At 35.7% G+C, this 19,928-nt stretch overlaps 1 protein-coding gene across 1 annotated transcript in view; it reads left to right on the forward strand.

Moving 5' to 3' along the window:
* SPATA17 (spermatogenesis associated 17) overlaps positions 1-19,928 on the forward strand; it is a 267,125-nt gene that overhangs the window by 23,023 nt on the left and 224,174 nt on the right. Inside the window, exons 2-3 of the mRNA XM_004461695.4 lie at positions 7,715-7,804; positions 8,647-8,728. Coding sequence (XP_004461752.2) covers positions 7,715-7,804; positions 8,647-8,728 — 172 coding nt within the window. The remainder of the gene's footprint in view (positions 1-7,714; positions 7,805-8,646; positions 8,729-19,928) is intronic.

The following is a 19,928-nucleotide window of genomic DNA, read 5'->3' on the forward strand; positions in this document are numbered from 1 at the left end:
CCTGCCTTTGTGAAGCTTGAAATCCTCAAGTCCTAACAATGAAATATGCAAAAATATATATATAATCATTTAGCACAACAACATATCTTATGGCAGAGGGAAACTAATAAATACTGGAATTTTACTTCTAGTATCTGTAATAGTTACAAGTTAAATGATAAGAAGGAAAAAGTATTGAATTTTTAATCTAGTATTAATTCAGACTCTAATATGCACAGGCCAAACAAAGCATAGTCTGTTGGAATGTAAAATGCATATTATTTGCATATTGCTGGAAAGACGTTTAACTATACTTTTTTTTTAATTGCTTACTTCTTGTCAGTTAATTTCTGGCTAGTAATGATACACATAAATATAGTGTTATTCAGGGTTATAGTACTTATTTCTACTTGATGAAGTGACTGGAAACTTCCAGCTTTTTCTTGGTGTTTTATTATATTACTGGTAATACTTTTGGTCTTTCATCATTATTAATTCATTTAGTATTCATTGTGATAATACTGATCATAATAAATTTATTTCAAATTCATGTAGATGTCATATTTTATTCACTACTATAGAATTTTCATTGTAATTTGGAACTAATTAATATACCATTAAAATAAAGTGTTATCCACATTTTTCATTTTAAACATAAAATGCCTAGCAGTTCATGACATATTGTGTGAGTATTCAGCATCCCAGTGGTAATGCAAGTATATGTAGGTTTCATTTTTTGAGCAGTGAAAAAAGGGCAACAGAAAAGCATGTACAAAAGTCACATTTCAGTATAAAAGTTAAAACTTGGCAGTAAGTTAACTACTAGTTGTTTTTAATATTTCCTTACTTTTAATTAAGATGTATAGTGCTCATTAATATAATATGTGATGGAATTACGTACATTATTGTTAATTCACCAAAACAAGATTATCTAATTTTCCTCTTGACTATGTATTAGATACTAACATTGTCACCAGGCTAGATGAAAGATATGAACTCCAAACAAGTAATTTGATTATATTTCTTTTTTTTTTCATGTTTTCAGAACTTTATTCATCTGCATTTCTAATGACAATTATAACCAAAGGGCAAGTTCAAACTTATATGTCAGCTCAAAAGAAGTATATCTTTATACCTTATCCATATTTTTTCTCCCTCCTTTACAATGGTTGTCAGTTGATTTCTGGAAAGCAAGAAGTGACAAATTATTTATCCCTTTAAATAGATTCTATTAAAAAGATGAAAAACACATCTCTTCTATGTTAATGGTAAAAACAAACAGGTTTCATCCCACTATCATGAATTTTCTTCATATTAGTTTTATTGAATTATTCTCTCATCTAAATTTGCACTCTCTGTCTTCTTTGAGTTGCCTGCTCTAGTGGGCATAGAGTTGCTGTATCTTTACTATTTTTGCCATAGATTACATTTTATATCCTTCACCATCATATCTTGTTATTGGCTGGGATAAGATTTTAAAATAAAGTTTAAAGAATCTCTCTTCTTGAAATGATGACCTTGTTTTCTTGACTTCACAACCATTAAGACTCCTAAATCATGGTCTTCCTTCTCTCCATTAGTTTCTATGACACTGCACTATACTTGTCTTTTCTAATTGGACCTTGGTTTTTTCCACATCTTTCACCATGTAAATCTTTCTGAGCCAGAGATTGTTAAACTTTGGGAATATATGAGTCAGGGGCCACAATGTTGACATTCAGATTGTTTGATATCTCTTAGTATTGTGTACAAAGTTTGTACACAATTAAGAACTTCGTCGTCTTCCTTGGATTCAACTATCAATTAACAAAATGTCCCCCTCCCTTTCTCCTCTCCCCTGCCCTCCTTTTCCTCCCCTTCCTTACTTCCTCCCTCCCTCCCTCCTTCCCTTTCTTCCTTCCTTCCTTCCACAAATATTTATGTAGATCCTCCTATTTACCAGACACTTTACTATGTGTTGGGATACAAATATGAATAAAAGGTGAGCCTATCCCTCAAAGAGATAAACGTTAAACTGTTATGATAGAAGATATTTCAGAGTACTGGGAAGATAGATATTTCTGAAGTTGAAATTGGAAAAATCATTTTCGGAAGAAGGAGTAATTTTATGATAGTCTGAAGGGGGTGGTGGATATGGCCTATTCAGAGAACTAAAGTAGGAGAATGGCTCTATCATCAAATGGAAGTAGTGAAAAGGGACATGGGCATTAAGTCAGGACCAGATCTGTTTGGACATTCTAGGAGCTTTAGAATTTATTCAGAAGGCTTAGGATAGTGTGTGGGAGTTGACATTGAAGAAAAAATAACGTGATTAGATTTATGTTTTAAAAAGACCATTCAGGCAATAGATTGGAGGATGGAATAGAGTGGAAGCTGACTAGTGGCTGGGAAACTAGATTTTTACATTTAACTAGTCTTAAAAAGATGAAGGCCTAAACTCATAGAAATAGAGGAAATGGAGTTGAATAAAAATATTCAAGAGGTATTAAAGAAGTAGTAGAGTCAATGGGTCTATGACTAACTAGAACTAAATGTTCACAGAGAGGAACATGCAGTACTGTTTTCCCCACAAATTTCTGACATGAACGATTGGCGAATAATGTTGCCAATAATGAGAAAGAGAATGTGGAAAGAAAAGCTATTCTAGGAGAGAAGAGTAGAGGGCAGGGCTGTGTGGAACATGGATGAGATGAGTTCTCTTGGATGTGCTGAATTTGGGGTACTGAGGAGTATCCTGTCACAAGTATATGTTAAGTATGTTTTAGATATACAAATTAGGAGACCTACCCATCCTCTTACCCCCATTCTCTTCTGAAAGCAATCTATTCTAGGTCTAAACTCTCCAGCTATTTATTTTTCACACAATAAGTAACTTTTTACATACTTTCTATTTACTGTTGTTATTTTTCAGTCCTAGTTGTAAGTTTATATTTAAAAGCATAATCTTTGCTTTATGTAGCATAATAATGTCCACTTAGTTGGTATACAATATTTTAAATGATTAAGATATTGACAAACCAGAATTTTTCTTCCTACCCTTCAAAAAGATGTGCATCTTTATGTAATAATGTAATAATAGTCATTATCATTTATTGAGAGCATGTTATTTAGACATACTTGATTCTTTATGATATGGCAGCAAATGTCCCCAAGGTGTATTATTATTGAAATTTTGCAGAAGAGGAAACTGAATTTTAGATTTCAAAACCTGTTCAAAGGGAAGCGGATTTGGCTCAATGGTTAGAGCAACTGCCTACCACATGGGAGGTCCAAGGTTCAAACCCTGACTCATGTGATGAGCTGGTCCACGCACAGTGCTGATGTGCACAAGAAGTGCCGTGCCATGCAGGGGTGTCCCCCACGTAGAGGAGCCCCACGCGCAAGGAGTGCGCCCCGTAAGGAGAGCCACCCAGCGTGAAAAAAGTGCAGTCTGCCCAGGAATGGCACCACACACATGGAGAGGGACCGCAGCAAGATGACACAACAAAGAGACACAGATTCTGGGTGCCACTGACAAGAATACAAGCCGACACAGAAGAACACAGAGCAAATGGACGCAGAGCAGACAGCTGCAGGAGGGGTGGGGAAAGGGAGAGAAATAAATTTTTAAAAATCTTTAAAAAAAGCCAAAACTTGTTCAAGTTTACATGGTCAGAAAGTAGCATAGTTAGGGTTTGAGTCAAGGTCTTTTCTACAAAAGCTAATGTGTTTTCCTCTACCCCAGTATTTTAATGAGACAAAACCTTAGTTCTTACATTTACAGCCAAATTCCTTAGGGTTTCATGCCTACACAAGTCTTAATGCTCTGTTAAATTTGAAAATGTGTTCAGAGTTTTATGAAAGATGTGTTTATTTCATTTTTTCCCTTTTAATTACAAAAGTATTACACAGTTGCTATAAAGCAATTTAAAGAATTCAGAAACTTAAGGTAAATGTTTCCTTCCAAATTTCATCCCCTAGAGATGAATGCTCAGTAACATCTTCATGTGTACAAAATGCACTTTTTTCTGTGCATCCATTCACATATACAAGCAGTTTAAACCTTTTAAAAATAAATGTAGGAACATATAATCATTCTCTTTTTTTTTCACTTTACAACATGTTATCTCTCTCCATGCCAAGATACTTTGATCTACTTAATTCTTTGAAAGAATAAAATAGAATTCCATTTTATGGCTGTACCACAGTCTAACAGATACCTTGTTATTGTTTATTGAGAGTGTGCCTACTGTCTTGTTAGTACAAACAATGATGCATCATAGGAAAATAAATTTCTAGAGAAAGAATTGCTGAGTCATCTTTAGAGACTTAAGTATCCTTTTGTGCAGTTTCCTATAATTAGACATTGTATTTTTTCTGTAAACTGCCTTTCTTTTGCTGCTTTTCAATTAGTTTAAGTATTTCAAAGTTTTCTTCCCTCCCCCCACCTTCCATTTGACAGAGGAAAATACTGAGGCAAAGAGAGAAGTAGTGATATGCTCAAGGTCACAGATATAGTGACTATAGCACATAGTCATTATAAAATTTCCCCTTTTTTTTGAATTCCTACTGTGCAGAGACTTGACAGGCTTTACCAATTTAATCCTTTGCTTAACTGCCAGTGTACTAGGGCTTCCCCAAAATTCACTTCCATATTCTTTTAAAAAATGTATTTTAAATCTACAGAAGAGTGTATCCATGTGTAAAGGCAAGTGATAAAAAAGAACAGTAAAAACAGGAAATGACTCATGTCCTTTTGCTTAGCTTAATTCTGCCAGTAACTTTAAGCCTTTTTTGTGTACCTGTCACATCACATCCTCTTCCTCCCTCATATTCCATCTGTGTACTGAAAAATCATGTTTTAGCATTCTCCTTAGAGTTGTTACATGTGTGTGTATCCCTAAAGAACATCCTTAAACTTCTGTAAGTTTTTTGTTTCTGTAAATGACATTATGCTATAGGTAGGCAAAGACCACATTGCTTCCCACCTGCAGTATATATAAGCTCCTATTGTGCCACATTCTCACCAACATTGGTATGGTCAGAAATTTAAGTTTTTGTTATAGATGTTGACATACTTAGTCTCTCAGTTTATTTTATTGTTACAGGGAAACTCGTGCTACCTTATATTGCAAATTTCAATATTATATTTGGAAATGACTTACATGGATTCTTCCTTTTGCCTTTGCCTGTCCACTTTTTTCCTTCCTTTTTACTTTCCTTCCATTCTTCTGTTTTCATTCTTCCTTTCTCTGTTCTCCTTTAGAGGCAATGGTGTTTAAGAACCCAGACTCTAAAAGCCAGACTAGCTAACATGGAATCTTACCTCTGGCGTATAGTCAGTCATCTGTGACCTTGAGCATATCCCTACTTCTCTCTTTGCCTCAGTATCGTCCTCTGTCAAATGGGATCATAATTACCTACTTCACAGAGGGGTTGAAGGAATATGAGTTAATTCACTGGTATGTAAAATATAGGGACTGGTGCCTGAGACATAATTTAGCACTACAGAAGTATAGGATATTATTTTTTGTCTTTCAAAAGCCCCTTTTATGTGCTTGTGTCTTTTGCCCTTAATCATGCCAGGATTAAAGTTACTGAGGTGTGCAGGCACCTGTTGGCTCCTCGGCAGCTCTGGCATCCTTAAATAGGGAGGGATTTCAATGTTGTGAATAGATCTAGTGAGGGAAGTTTGCAAGTGACCTTTCGCATAGGGATAAGAGGGGCCAGTAGGCATTTGGTTTCCCCCAAGAGAAGCAGCTCTGGTAAGATAAAGTCTGAGTATAAGGAGAAACTCCAAAACACTGATTATCCCAACCCCCCCCCCCCCCACTTCTGCCAAGAATTTCTCACCCATCACAGGCTCTCGGATTCTTTCCATATTAGGCATGATTGTTGTTTAGTGGGGCATGGCCCTGGTCCGGTTGGTTATTCCATCCTCCTTAAGGATGTTTTGGCTGTTGGATGATGCATGGATATTTTCAAGTGGGTGACCTGAGGATAATTACAGTTTATTCTGTTATATCACTGTATGTCTGCTCCTTTTCTATTAAATTAAGAAAATGTTACAGAATTTCTTCTTTGGTTCAGGCACTGTGGAGCCAGTGGAAATACAATGGGGGACAAAATAGACAAGATCCCTGCCTTTTGGAATTTAAAATTAGTGTAAGATACCATCATTCATTAAACAATTGTTAACTATGATTGTGCTAAATACAATGAAGAGCTATAAGAGTGTAAAGCAGAAAGGCCTAATGTAGTCTGGCGACTCAGGGGACGCTCCGTGGAGGAAAGGACTTTAGGGTGTTCTCTCTCCCACATGGAGTACAGTGATATCCAAGGATACGGTTTACACAAGTGTCTTCTATCATTTACTGCACACAACGTGTGCATGCAACAATAATGAAATTTTCTTCCACTTCCGATTGTCTGAGTAGTCTCACATTCTTGTTTCCAGCAAATTTTATTGCATCAAATCATGATCTTATCATGGTGCCTTCCCATTGTTTAGTAATACAACTATATTCCCATGTATGATTTTTACAATTTAGTCCACACTTAACAGTACACCTTATGCACTCTTACTGATTTGTGCAAATTCTCTCCATTACTCTTTGTCTCTATTTCGTATCTGGGTCACTGACTTTGATGTGTAAATGTTTACTATTCCTCTTCTTTCATGGATCCTTCTCTGCCAGACTTTCTAGGTAACTCTCTTTCCTGCTTATCTAGAGCTATAATTCATCCATCTGTTTCTCCAACTATTTGTCACAGACAACTTAATTGCTGCATCTATTTTCCTTCTCTCTTAGTCAACCTTATAGAATTGCCCAACAATTTAATTGTTTGAAGTATTTTTCTCTATTCTGTTTTTGTTCTATTTGCAATAAGTATTTAATGAAATCTTTATATATAATCTAACATACAACAAAAAGTAAAACTAATCGTTCCAGGAATTCCGAGGGAATTTTAAAAGGAAACTAATGTCTAGCTATTATTTATTCATTTAGCAAATAAAAAGTTTTTAAAAATGTGCCAACCAGCATTCTAGGAGAGAAAATGTCTCTGTGGCCCACAGTGTTTGGCCTAAGCAATATTACTTTATCAATTGGGGGTGGAGATGAAGATGGGGAATATTAGTGACTAATAAAATAAGCCTGAGATCTGTCTTGACTAAGCCCTTACTTGCTATAAATCAGTAGAATCTAACAACTGATTTTCTTTTTTAATGTCTTTATAAGCCCTGTGACCCTGCCCCTGGTCTCCTTTAACTTAAATAGACTTTCTGAGAAATCTTTTTAATACAGACATTCTGTGATGAATTCATTTTAGTTAGAAACAATTCATTTAACTGTTGAATAGAGGGGAAATATAAAAGCATTTTAGTCTGGCATGATCTAGGCAGCAACATTTAAGCAATGAATTCAAATAATTATGTTTTTAATACAATGACAAAATAACACGTTTCTTTTTTATTATTACTAAAAATTACTTGCAAATTAGTTGCAAAATAGGTGATCATAAAAATAAAAAAGTAAAGCTGTTGAAAGCACATAACCTCTTAGAGAAAGGTTAAGTTTTAAAGCATACCTCATGATTTTTGAAATGTTTTCTTTATTTAGCATTTTAATTTTTTGTAAAATGACACTGGAATTATAATGATCATTTTAGTAGAAATTAAAAATTAAGTTTAACTGGTTGGCTTGCTTTAGAATTATGTTGGTCACTAACAAAATGCTTAATATATGTTTTTTAGTTTTGTGGATAAATTTAGAAAACGGGAGAATGATGCAGCAATTAAAATCCAGAGCTGGTTTCGAGGATGTAAAGTTCGAGCATACCTGAGGTATATTGATTTTGTCATGGAAACTTCAGATAAAAAAATATATTCCTCAGAAAATATGATTTATCCATGTATTGTTCATTTTAGATAATCTTTTATTTGCCATGAAGTTAATCAATTATAAGAATGCCCTTTTAAAGAAATAACATACTTTTTATGCTTATCTTTTCTTACATCCCAACAAACTCAATTATATTGAGATTATCTCTACTTAAAAAAAATCCCATATTCTAAATATGCTTGATCAGATTCTCTACCTCAAATTCCACAGGATGTGACAAATGACTTGGCTTATTTTAGTAGCAATGAATTCATTTACTGATAAGTAAAAAGGAAAACACACAAAAAACAAAACTTTCCCAATCCTTTCCAACATGTGGGTAGAAGATGAATGATGGCAAAATAATGTCATTCTGATTATAAAAGGAAGCTGAAGTAGAATCCTAACTTAACTTTTCCTGCTTTTTCTTAAGCTTACAATGATTCACATCAATAGTTCCTGGCTTGTTCTTCAACCTGTTACTATGACCTGTTTTTATGGTCCTTTAAAAATACTTTTAAGAATAATTATCAAAAAAAAAAAAAAAGAATAATTATCAATGAATAATTGAATTTTTAAAAATCTTTAGCCATAATCCCAGAAGATGGTAATCTATGCATTTTTCCTATGTTTAGGAATGATTAATTCTATTCCAGAATGATAACTCTCTACTCTAAAAATACACACAAATTTGTCTTTGAATTTGATGTACTGATTCGTTAGAAGGGTACAGATTCTAAGCAAATATTTAAGAGACATCCTTATTTCAATGAAAGCATAATAATAAACATATTTTTCACTCTAGGTATTTGCACAAGCAAGTAACTATTATCCAAAAATGGTGGAGAGGTTACGTAGGCAGAAAAAAGTATCAACTATTGGTTAAGGTAAATATTATAAAGTTGATGTATGTTAGCATTTGGATTATACAGTTTTCTGTAACTTATTCACTTCTGTCATATGTACATGTAGTTTGGAAATTATAAATATTTACACAAGGGCAAAATTGGGCTTACTTTTTGGTATGAGACCTTTGCTGAGAAACCGTTCCTGATTTTTCTGTTAAGAATTCATGATTCAGGGAAGTGGACATGGCTCAATTGATAGAGTCCGTCTACCATATGGAGGGTCCAGAGTTCGATCCCCAGGGCCTCCTGACCCATGTGGTAAGCTGGTCCATGCGCAGTGCTGACGCGCACAAGGAGTGCCGTGCCACGCAGGGGCACCCCCACATAGGGGGGCCCCATGCACAAGGAGTGCATCCCACAAGGAGAGCCGCCCCATATGAAAAAAAAAAAGGAATTAACAATTCATTACTTTTTACTCAAAGTAAACCCGATATTTTACTTTTGTTAAAGTACCTTTCACAGTATATTTATTTGTTGACCATTTGTGCCACTTTCTAGATTTGAGCTCTTTAAGAATAGGCACTATTATCTTTTTTTTTATTAAATCACTGGCAGGTAGCTTAACGCCTGGCTCACAGCAACAGTTGATAAGCATTGGATGAACTGAAGTGTTGAAAAGCCATTCTACAAATATAAAAATAAGGCAATTTCTCTCTGTTCTATTACTGAATGTTGAAGTATTTTGAGGTGAGGATTTGCCTTGAGAAATATAGCATACCACAGCTTTTTGTATCTTCTTATAGACTTGCAGAAGAGCATGATAGGATGGTAACTTGTCTCTCAGTTAAGAGTTTTAGGAAATTAAGAAAAAGATAATTTTCTTAACACTCAGTGGGAATGCTTCTAATCAGAGGCCGGCTTCGTTAATTTGCTGATTTGTTACTATTTTCTATTATAATAGTTTAAATTTGTGCTTCATTTATTCTTGATTAATTGCATCTAAGTGAATTGCTTTTCTATTCATAAAATTAAAAGGTATAGAGAGGAAAAAGAAAAAATAAGCAGTTAACGAAGTGATATGAGTTCACCTTTAACAAAAAAGTTTTAAAACATGTTAATAAACTATAGGGATTACTTGGAGGAAGAGCCTAATATTTCAGATTTAATGAAATAAAATAACAGAAACAATAATGCTGGCATTATCCTATCCTTTCATAATAAAGTTCTGGATCTCTCTTGTAGTTAAGTTTAAAAACCACTCTGATATTATAAAGCAGATCTGAGATTCTGTATGAATTTTTGTTCTCCAGAAGTAACCTTCCCTTAACATCATCCCTCTCTTGCCATGATTTTCCTCATTACTACAGTATTCCTTTTCATACATTTTCTCTACTGAGTTATCCAAATCACTGATGACAGCATTATTTGGCACATTTCTGAGCTAAGCCTTGAAGAAAGTCAAGTCCCTACAGATGAAACTTTCTTTTAGTGAAAACATCTGAAATTTGCTTTACCATTTTCTCTCCTCTTTCTACATACATATTATTAGTTTCTCTCTCTTCTGCCTCCATATACATATTCTTATTTTGAATCATTTGAAATTTGCAGACATAATTCCCCCTTACCACTAAGTATATTTGTGTGTATTTTCTACATAACCATATTACAGTGATCAAAATCAGGAAATTGACATTTGTATAATACTATTATCTAATCTATAGATTCTATTCATAATTCACTGATTGTTCCATTTATGCCATTTATAGAAAAAACTACATCTTTTCCAGAGTCCAAACTGGGAGTACAGATTACATTTAATTGTCATTGTCTCTTTTTTTTTTTTAAAGATTTATATTTTGTTTATTTCTCTCTCCTTCCCTGTGCCACCCCCTCCCCCCATTGTCTGCTCTCTGTGTTCATTTGCTGTGTGTTCTTCTGTATCTGCTTGTATTCTTGTCAGCAGCACTGGGAATCTGTGTCTGTTTTTGTTGCGTCATCTTGCTATGTCAGCTCTTACCTGGTAGGGGAGATACCGTGGTCATTGTCTCTTTAGTCACCTTTAATCTGGAATAAATAGTTCCTCAATATGTTATTGCCTTTCATGACCTTGTTATTTTTGAAGAGTGCAGACTATTTTTCAGAATATTCCTCAGTTTTGGTTTGTATGATATTTCTTCATTATTAAATTGAGGTTAAACATTTTTAGCAGAAACGCATCTCAGTACAGCATAGTGGATGGCACGTGATATCAGTTTGTGCCATGCTGTTTGTGTTCACTTTCATCAGTAAATGTGGCCTCTATTAGGTTTCCACATCGAAAACATAACTATTTTTTCTCTTCTGAGGATATACTTCCAGACTCTGTGTATGTTTTCTTCATCATCAAACTTTGGCTTGGCATACAATGATAATTCTTGACAGAATCAATTATTACTATATTTGCCAAACAGTGATTTTCTAATCCTCTCATTTCTTCTACATTTGTTAGCATATGCTATCAGAGCTTGTCATCCTCATTTTTTAATTCATTTATTTACATTAGTATGAACTCATGTAATCCTATTTTATACAATGGGTTATAATCAGCTACTGTCATTAGTTGTTTTGATGCTCAAATTGTCCCAGATTTGGCCTGTAGGAGCAACTTCAAGCTAATTTTTGATGGAATCAAATTGCTTAAGTAGGATGATCAAGGATTTAAGATATTTTCCATGGACGAATGAGCACGTTTTGCTTAATTATTCTTTAGTGATTGAGGATATATATCAATGGTACACACAAGGACAGGAGACCCTATTTATACATATGGAATAACATGAGTGTTACTGACAACTTTCATCGAATTTACTCATAAACCACCAGTCAGATGATTTTGAATGATTAATGAGACTTCTTTGTAATCAAATGTACCAGACTGTATGTATTTAAGTGACTTTTATTCATCTAAGTAGTCAAGTTGGGAACCAATACTTATTCTAATGATCCTGGGGTTTCTGAAAATATATATTTAAAAGTTCAAGTAATGAGCTACCCAAGAAAACTTGTTTCATGATTTAGTGTCTGAACAGGGTTACCTCAAAATATAAAAGGGAGTGGGTATAGCTCAGTGGTTAGGCACTTGCTTTTCATGTGTGAGGTTCCAGTTCAATCCTCGGTACCTTTAAAAAAAAAGGGGGGATTATCACCCAATTTGATCACCACATTTATTCTCCAGATTTGAATCTAGTTATTATTTGGATCTTTTTTATTAAAAAGTCAAAAGATGGCGTTTTTCCTCAGATTTGCTCTTATTTGTTTTAAATCTGGTGAATGCTAAGCTTTTTTTTAAAAGAAGATATCTGTTTGATTTGTTTATTGCTTTCTTTTTCTTTATTAGAAAAGTTGAGGGTTTCCAGAACAATGACATGCATAAAATACAGAATTCTCATATACCACCTATTTTTTTAAAGATTTATTTATTGCCCTTGCCACTTGCTTGCTGTATGCTCTCTATGTCCATTAGCTGCACATCCTTCTGTGTTTGCTTGTCTCCCTTTGTTGCGTCATCTTGCTGTGCCAGCCCTCCGAAGGCACAAGCCTTCAGCTCTCTGCATGCTTGGGCCAGCTTGCCTTCACAAGGAGGCCCTGGGAAGTGAAGCCAGAGTCTCTCGTGTTAGACAGGAGCCCAATCAGTTGAGCCACATCCATTTCCCTATGCCACCTATTTTTAACACTTTACATTGGTGTGGAACATTTGTTAGAAGTAATGACAGCACATTTTTATGATTGTACTATTAACTATAGTCCAGGTTTAACTTAGGGTTCACTTTGTGTAGTGTAGTTCCATGGATTCTTTTTTTACATTTTTGTCCTATTCTCATTTATACAATCTAACATTTCTGTTTTTATTCACATTCAGATATATATTTCAGTGGTGTTAATTACATTCACAATGTTGTGCTACCATCACCACCATCCATTAGCAAAACATTTCTATCCACAATAACAGCTAAGAGAGTGAAATATCTAGAATAAATCTAACCAAGAATGTAAAGGACTTCTACATAGAAAACTATAAGACCTTGCTAAAAGAAATTAAAAAAGACCTAAACAAATGGAAAGACATTCCATGTTCATGATTGGAAGCTAATATTTCATTAAGATCCTATCCAAAGCAACTTATAGATTCAATGCAATATCAGTCAAAATTCTAATAACCTTCTTTTCAGAAATGGAAACGCCAATCATCAAATTTATTTGGAAGGGTAAAGGACCCTGAATAATAGCTGAAGCCATCTTGAAAAAGAAAAATGAAGTTGTATTATTCATACTTCCTTATCTTAAAACTTACTACAAAGCCACACTAATCAAAACAGCATGGTCCTGGCACAAGGACAGATGTATAGACCAATAGAATTGAATTGAGAGCTTTGAAATAAAAACTCACATTTATGGCCAATTTTTTTTTTTTTTATAGAGGGGAAAAATGACTACTCCCCTTGGAAAGAATATTCCCTCCAACAAATGGTGTTGGGAAAACTGGATGTCCATTTGCAAAAAAAAGAGGACCCCTACCTCATACCTTATACAAAAACCAACTCAAGATGGATCAAAAACCTAACTACAAGAGTCAGAACATAGGGAAGCATTATTAGGGAATGATTTCTTAGCCTTTAAACCCAAAGCAAAAGCAATGAAAGAAAAAATAAATAGGACCTCATCAAAATTAAAAACTTTTACACCTTAAAGGACTTTATCATGAAAGTAAAATGACAGCCTACACAGTGAGAGGAAGATTTATAATCCACATATCCAATAAGGATTTATATCCAGAAAATATAAAGAAATCCTTCAACTTAATAAAAAAAGACAGATCAGTTTTTTTTTTAAGTTGGCAAAAGACTTGAATAAACATCTCACCAAAGAAGATATACCAATGGCCAGAAAGCACATGAAAAGATGCTCAAAATCATTAGCCATTAAGGAAATGCAAATCAAAACACAATGAGATACAATTTCACATCCATTAAAATGGCTGTGTTTTTGGAAAATGGAAAATGACGAGTGTTGGAGAGGAATTGGAGAAATAGGAACACTCATTCGTTTTGGTGGCAATGGAAAATGGTGAGCTGCTGAGAAATGCAGTTTGGCAGTTCCTCAGAAAGCTAAATATAGAACTACCATATGCCCCAACTATTCCACTACTAGTTATATACTCAAAAGAATTGAAAGCAGGAACTCAAACAGATAGTTACACACCAATGTTCACAGTGGCATTATTCCCAATTTCCAAAATATCGAAGCAACCCAAGTGTCCGTCAACCAATGAACGGATAAATAAAATGTGGTATATACAATGGAATATTATTCAGCTATAAAAAGGAATGAAGTTCTGATATATGTGACAACATAGATGAACCTTGTTAAGTGAAGTAAGTCAGACACAAAAGGAGAAATGTTCATTACTTTTAAAATCAAAGCTGCAGATTTATTGAAGTAGAAATTGCTTGAGCAAGGAGTTGTCAAACTGGGAAACTGGAGTGAGAGTCTCAAGAGACTTCTAGTCACAGATGCTTATAAAGACATTTAGGGAATTTCCAAGGGGCAGGGAAGGTCTTGGGTACTTAACCAAAACATTCCAGTCACTACCATTGATTTCATTTCTTGTCAGATAGGCTAATTCAGTCTTTATGTTCCCTTTTTTTTTCTTTCCTTTTCATTTTTTTGTTGCCTTTCTTAATTGCAGTGAGGTTCATTAAAGGACTGTTCAGTTACATTTAAGATACTTGGCGTGGTATTACTTAGTCAAGTTACAGCCCTTTCACTGAGTGAGGGTGTCTTTTATTTTTATTTTTAGCCTTGGTCCACTGATGACCATCCCATTTCTAACTCATTTTTCTTTTCGTTAGCTATCTTAGAGCAACCATCTGTCTTGAGGGTGACAAGGAATTTGAACAGAATCCTGAAACACTGTAAAACAAAAATTAAAAATGTATAGACCAATATTCAAAATGAAAAGCATAGATACAAAACTACTTTTTCTTAATATTCCAGACTTATTAATATAAAAGTAACTGTTCATAGGCAGTCAGGATATCTAAAGCCCAGCTGTTTTGCTATTTTCTTATTTATTTAACCATTGTGTACACTGACTAACAGGGCATAAGACATAATAGGCTTTTAGTAAATCTTGAATGAGATTAAAATGGCTGCCATTTACTGATTGCCTAATGTGAATTGAATATTGCATTGAACATTTCACATACTTAATGCTTACAACAACTCTATAAAGTCAAACAGCAACCCTATAAATATCATCACCATTTTATAGATGGAAAATCTTAGGCTGAGATGGTTACATTCCCAATGACCTGGGATAATTTTCTACATCTCTTTAAACCCCAGGCTTCTTTTCAATTTTAAGAAGATGACTGTATGCTTGTAGAGCTAAATAATAAACTAATGTAAAATTTGGAATATAGTAGAAGCCCAATAAGTGGTAACTTATTTTATTGCTATTATTATTAATATTATTAAACATTGATTAAGTACTATGTACATGCTATATACCAGGAGTGATGGTTGCTGAAAGCTGTACCAAAACAAAGAAATATCTCTAGCTTCCAAGAATTTATAGTCTTATTGAAAAGTTGTCACATATACAAATAAACTAGTGGTTTGCAAAGTGTATTTTTTAAAGATATTGGTTTCATAATGTTCTCAAAAAAAGGGCTTAGTAGTCAAATAAGTTTTAGAAATACTTCATATTATTTGGCCATTTTAGGGATTCATCATGCACAAATAATAGATATCAAGTAGGCAAGAAATGTCATTTGTTCCTTTCCATTGTATAAATTACTTTGGTTTTCATCTTTTTGCTCTGGTAGACAATTCGATCTCCATTCATTATTGTAGATTTTCCTCCTTTGGGTTATACAGAGGTCCCACGGGACTTAACTAGTGTCCAAAACATCAGCGATTCCTGCCTCCTGATGGCTTCATTCAAATGATGTCCCTTTTCCAAACTCATGTGCTCAGTTTCTCAGGGTTCATCTTTCAAGGACTTTGTTGCCTCTGTAGGGAATGGAATGTTTGCCAGAGCTGACACCTCTAGTCTTAGAGTTAAGTTCCCTCCACAGCTTCCACCAGGCTTTCTCTTAGAAAATAATCTTCCCTGGAGTAATAGGACCAATAGAAGGGCCAAATACTGTTTCTGTATTTCAAAACTTGTGAACAGATCTTTCCTAGGGATGTGACATTTTTGTTCCTCTCTTTCTTTTTCTCTGTCCACACCTATCCCCTTACCCATGAGCACAATATCTCTGAGCTTAGGTTTTAGGAAAACAAAACTAGGTGTGGACAACCACACAAATCTTTTGAAGCAAGAGAGTCTGAAAGGGCTTCCTATTTTCTTGGTTTAAGAAGTGGGACAATAGTACTGTTTGAATCTCCATAAATTATCCTGCCTCACACAATAGCATATTATAGTCCTATAGTATGTTTAAGATATCACCATTTCCCATAATTACTTTTTTTTTAAAAGATTTTTATTTATTTATTTTATTTCTCTCTCCTTCCCCCCCACCCCCACCCTGGTTGTCTGTTCTCTGTTCCACTTGCAGCGTCTTCTTTGTTCGCTTCTGTTGTTGTCAGCAGCAGGGGAATCAGTGTTTCTTTTTGTTGCATCATCTTGCTGTGTCAGCTCTCTGTGTGTGCAGCACTGTTCCTCGGCAGGCTGCACTTTCTCTCGCACTGGGCGGCTCTCCTTACGGGGCGCACTCCTTGTGCCATGGGGCTCCCCTACGCGGGGCCACCCCTGCATGGCATGGGACTCCTTGCGCACATTAGCACTGCGCATGGGCCAGCTCCACATGGGTCAAGGATGCCCGGGGTTTGAACCGCAGACCTCTCATGTGGTAGACGGATGCCCTAACCACTGGGCAAAGTCCACCGCCACCTCCCATAATTACTATGGATAAATTTTTTTGGCCTAACAGCTATGAACAATAATAATAATGTTGCCATGTAGTATATGATTAAGTTATAAAAGAAAGAGTGTAGGTTAGTAATTTTAAAACTTTGTTTTAGTGGTCTCTCTTGTCCATCAAAAAGTATGGCTTCAGGAGCTGCCATTTCTCAGTGCCAACCTGGAATCGTTTTCAGACACCCCAGGAGACTGGCCTTGATGAGAGTTCTTTCCCTGATCTCTTGAATGCTTTGTGCTAAGCATATGTACTTTGGACTCTTCCGTAGCTGTCTGAAAACTAACTGAATCCCTACTGGTGTGAATTCCAGTGATTTCTTAAGGAATTCTTGCAAGATGGAGGATGAAATAAGCAGAGGGATCTACTTCTATCCCAGAAAAAAATAGCTAGAGGACAGGCAGAGACTGTCTGGAGGGCTGCTCTGGAGCTCAGGACACCAGCGGAAGGTGAGACACCACCCAGAAGAGAGAGAAGCGGAGTAAAGAGTCTCAGCGGGCTGAAAAATCCCCTGAGTAGACCTGCAGAAGCAGCTGTGGGTATACTTCCCCCACATATGGAGCAAATAGCAGTCTGTGGCCTGCAGTGGCTGTGGACAGTAGTGGCTGTGGACTGAGGGTGTTGCAGGGGTCCTCTTCCCCAAGAAGTGGAGAGGGAGGAACACGGCCTACAGCACATTCATATTTTGGCCAGTGAACCTTGTCTGCTAAACTGGAGGGGTCCCACACTTCCAGGCCACCGAGGAGCTGCAACAGGGAGCTAATTTGTCTTCTCAAACACCCTCCCTATTGCCCCAGGCTGGTTGCTGAGAGGCAGAGGAAAGGAGGGTGAGGCCATTCTCTGAAAAGTTTGTTTGTAAGGCTTGGCCAGCCCTGAGGACAATGTTTCTGCACTGCCCATCTGCCAGAGGAGTTACACTAAACTGCATTCTACCCTACCACTTGGGGTCTGAGCTGAGAGGTCTGCCCAAGAGTACCAGCTGCTGGCCAAATAAGAAAAGTGCATGAAAAAAGAAAAATAATAAATAAAAGAGACGAGTAATTGCTATTACTGCCAACCTCTCCAAGCCCCTTGGAAACTGGCCTCCACCCCAATATTAGGTTCTTAGCCCTGGTTTGAGCAGTTAGAGACAATCCTAAATATCTAGAGCAAGTTGAACCAAGAGTCAAAGGACAATTGTAGCCCACAGTTACTTAACAGTAAATCCCTAGGCAAGAGAAACTGAACATCATAGTAAACACAGCATCAGAATCAGATGACTAAATTACAAATCATACAAAGAAAAAGGAAGATATGACTCAGGCAGAGGGGGAAAAAAATCAAGACTCCAGATGTGACACAGGACTTGAAATAACTAATCAATGAGGTTTATATAAATATCCTAAATTAAATCATGGAGTCGAATGACAATGTGGCTAAAGAAATAAAAGACACTGACTGAGCACAAAGAAAGATTTGAAGTCTTGGATAAAATAATAACAGAAGGGAACAGAGGTCGCTCAAGTGGTTGAGTTCCTGCCTCATGCGTGGGAGGTCTTAATTCAGTTTCTGGTGCCTACTGAAAAACAAACAACAAGCAAAACAAGTAAAAAAACCAACTCAGGGAAGGCAATGTGGCTCAGTGGTCGAGCACCAGCTTCCTCCATACAAGGTCCCAGGGGCCCCCAGTGCCTCCAAAAATAAATAAATAAATGACAGAGTTTATGGGAATGAAAGACACAGTAAGTAAGATTAAAAACACAATAGATGCACACAAGAGCAGATCTGAAATCATAGAAGAAAGAATGAGCAACAAGGAGAGAACAGCTGAAATTGAAGAGAAAGAACACAGAGAAAAGAATGGAAAAAACTGAACAGGGTCTCAGAATGTTGAGAAGGGCACCAACATACATGTTATGGGAGTTCCCAAGAAGATGAGAAAGGAAAAGGGGTAGAAAGAATATTTGTGGAAATAATTGCTGAAAATTTCCCAGCTCTTATGAATGACATGAATATTTGTGTCCAGGAAGCACAGTATACTCCAATTAGAATAAATCCAAATATATCTATCCCAAATGTCAAAGGGAAAGAGAAAATTCTGAATGGGGCAAGGGAAAAGTAAAACATCACATAAAAGGGACACCCAATAAGACTCAGTGCAGATTTCTCTTCAGATATCGTGGAGGCTAGAAAGCAGTAGTATGATATAATTATGTACTGAAAGAGAAAAGCTGCCAGCCAAGAATGCTTTATCCAGCAAAACTGTCCTTCAAATATGATGAGCTTAAAATATTCACAGATGAAGAGAAACTGAGAAAGTTTGTAAACAAGAATCCAGCTCTCCTGAAAACACTGAAAACAGTTCAGCAGCCAGAAAAGACGAGAGAGAGACTTGGAGGAGAGTGTAGAAGTGAAGACTATTAGAATGGATAACAAAAAGGGTAAAAAGATGGACAAAAATCAATACGATATATGAAAGCTAAAGGGTAAAATGACTGATGTAATGCCTTTACAGTAATAACATTGAATGTTAATGGATTTAACTCCCCAATCAAAAAACATAGGCTGACAGAATGGATACAAAAACATGAGCCATGTGCTTTCTGCAGTAATCTCATGTTAGACCCACAGATGCAAATAGACTGAAAGTAAAAGTTTGGAAAAATATATTTCATGCAAATAGTAACCAAAAGAGAGCAGGAGTAACTATACTGGTGTCAGACAAAATAGACTTTAAATGAAAAAAATTATGAAATACAGAAGGCCATTATATATTAATAAAAATGGAAAATCCACCAGGAAGGAGTAAGTCACAAATATCTGGTATCTAACCAGGGTGCCCTAAAATACATGACACACTCTCTGGCAAAACTGAAGGGATAAATAGACGTCTTTACAATAATAGTTAAAGTCTTCAACACACACAATTCACTTCAATAGAACAACTAGACAGAAGATCAACAAGGAAATGAGAACTTGAATAGCATGATAAATGAGCTGAAACTGACAGATGTGCAGAGCATTGCACCTCAGATCAGCAGGTGATACATTCTTCTCAAGTGCTCATGGATTTTTCTCTGGGATAGACTACATGTTGAGCCACAATATGATTCTCAATAAATTCAAGAAGATTGAAATTATATAAAGCACCTTCTCTGGTCATAATGAAATGAAGCTGAAAATCAATAACAGGTGGAAAAGTGGAAATTTTGCAAACATATGGAGGTTAAGCAACACACTCTTAAACAATCGGTGGGTCAAAGAAGAAACTGCAAGAGAAATTAGTAGATATCTCAAGT

This window comes from Dasypus novemcinctus, chromosome 13 (genome assembly GCF_030445035.2).
Source record: "Dasypus novemcinctus isolate mDasNov1 chromosome 13, mDasNov1.1.hap2, whole genome shotgun sequence".
NCBI lineage: Eukaryota > Metazoa > Chordata > Mammalia > Cingulata > Dasypodidae > Dasypus > Dasypus novemcinctus.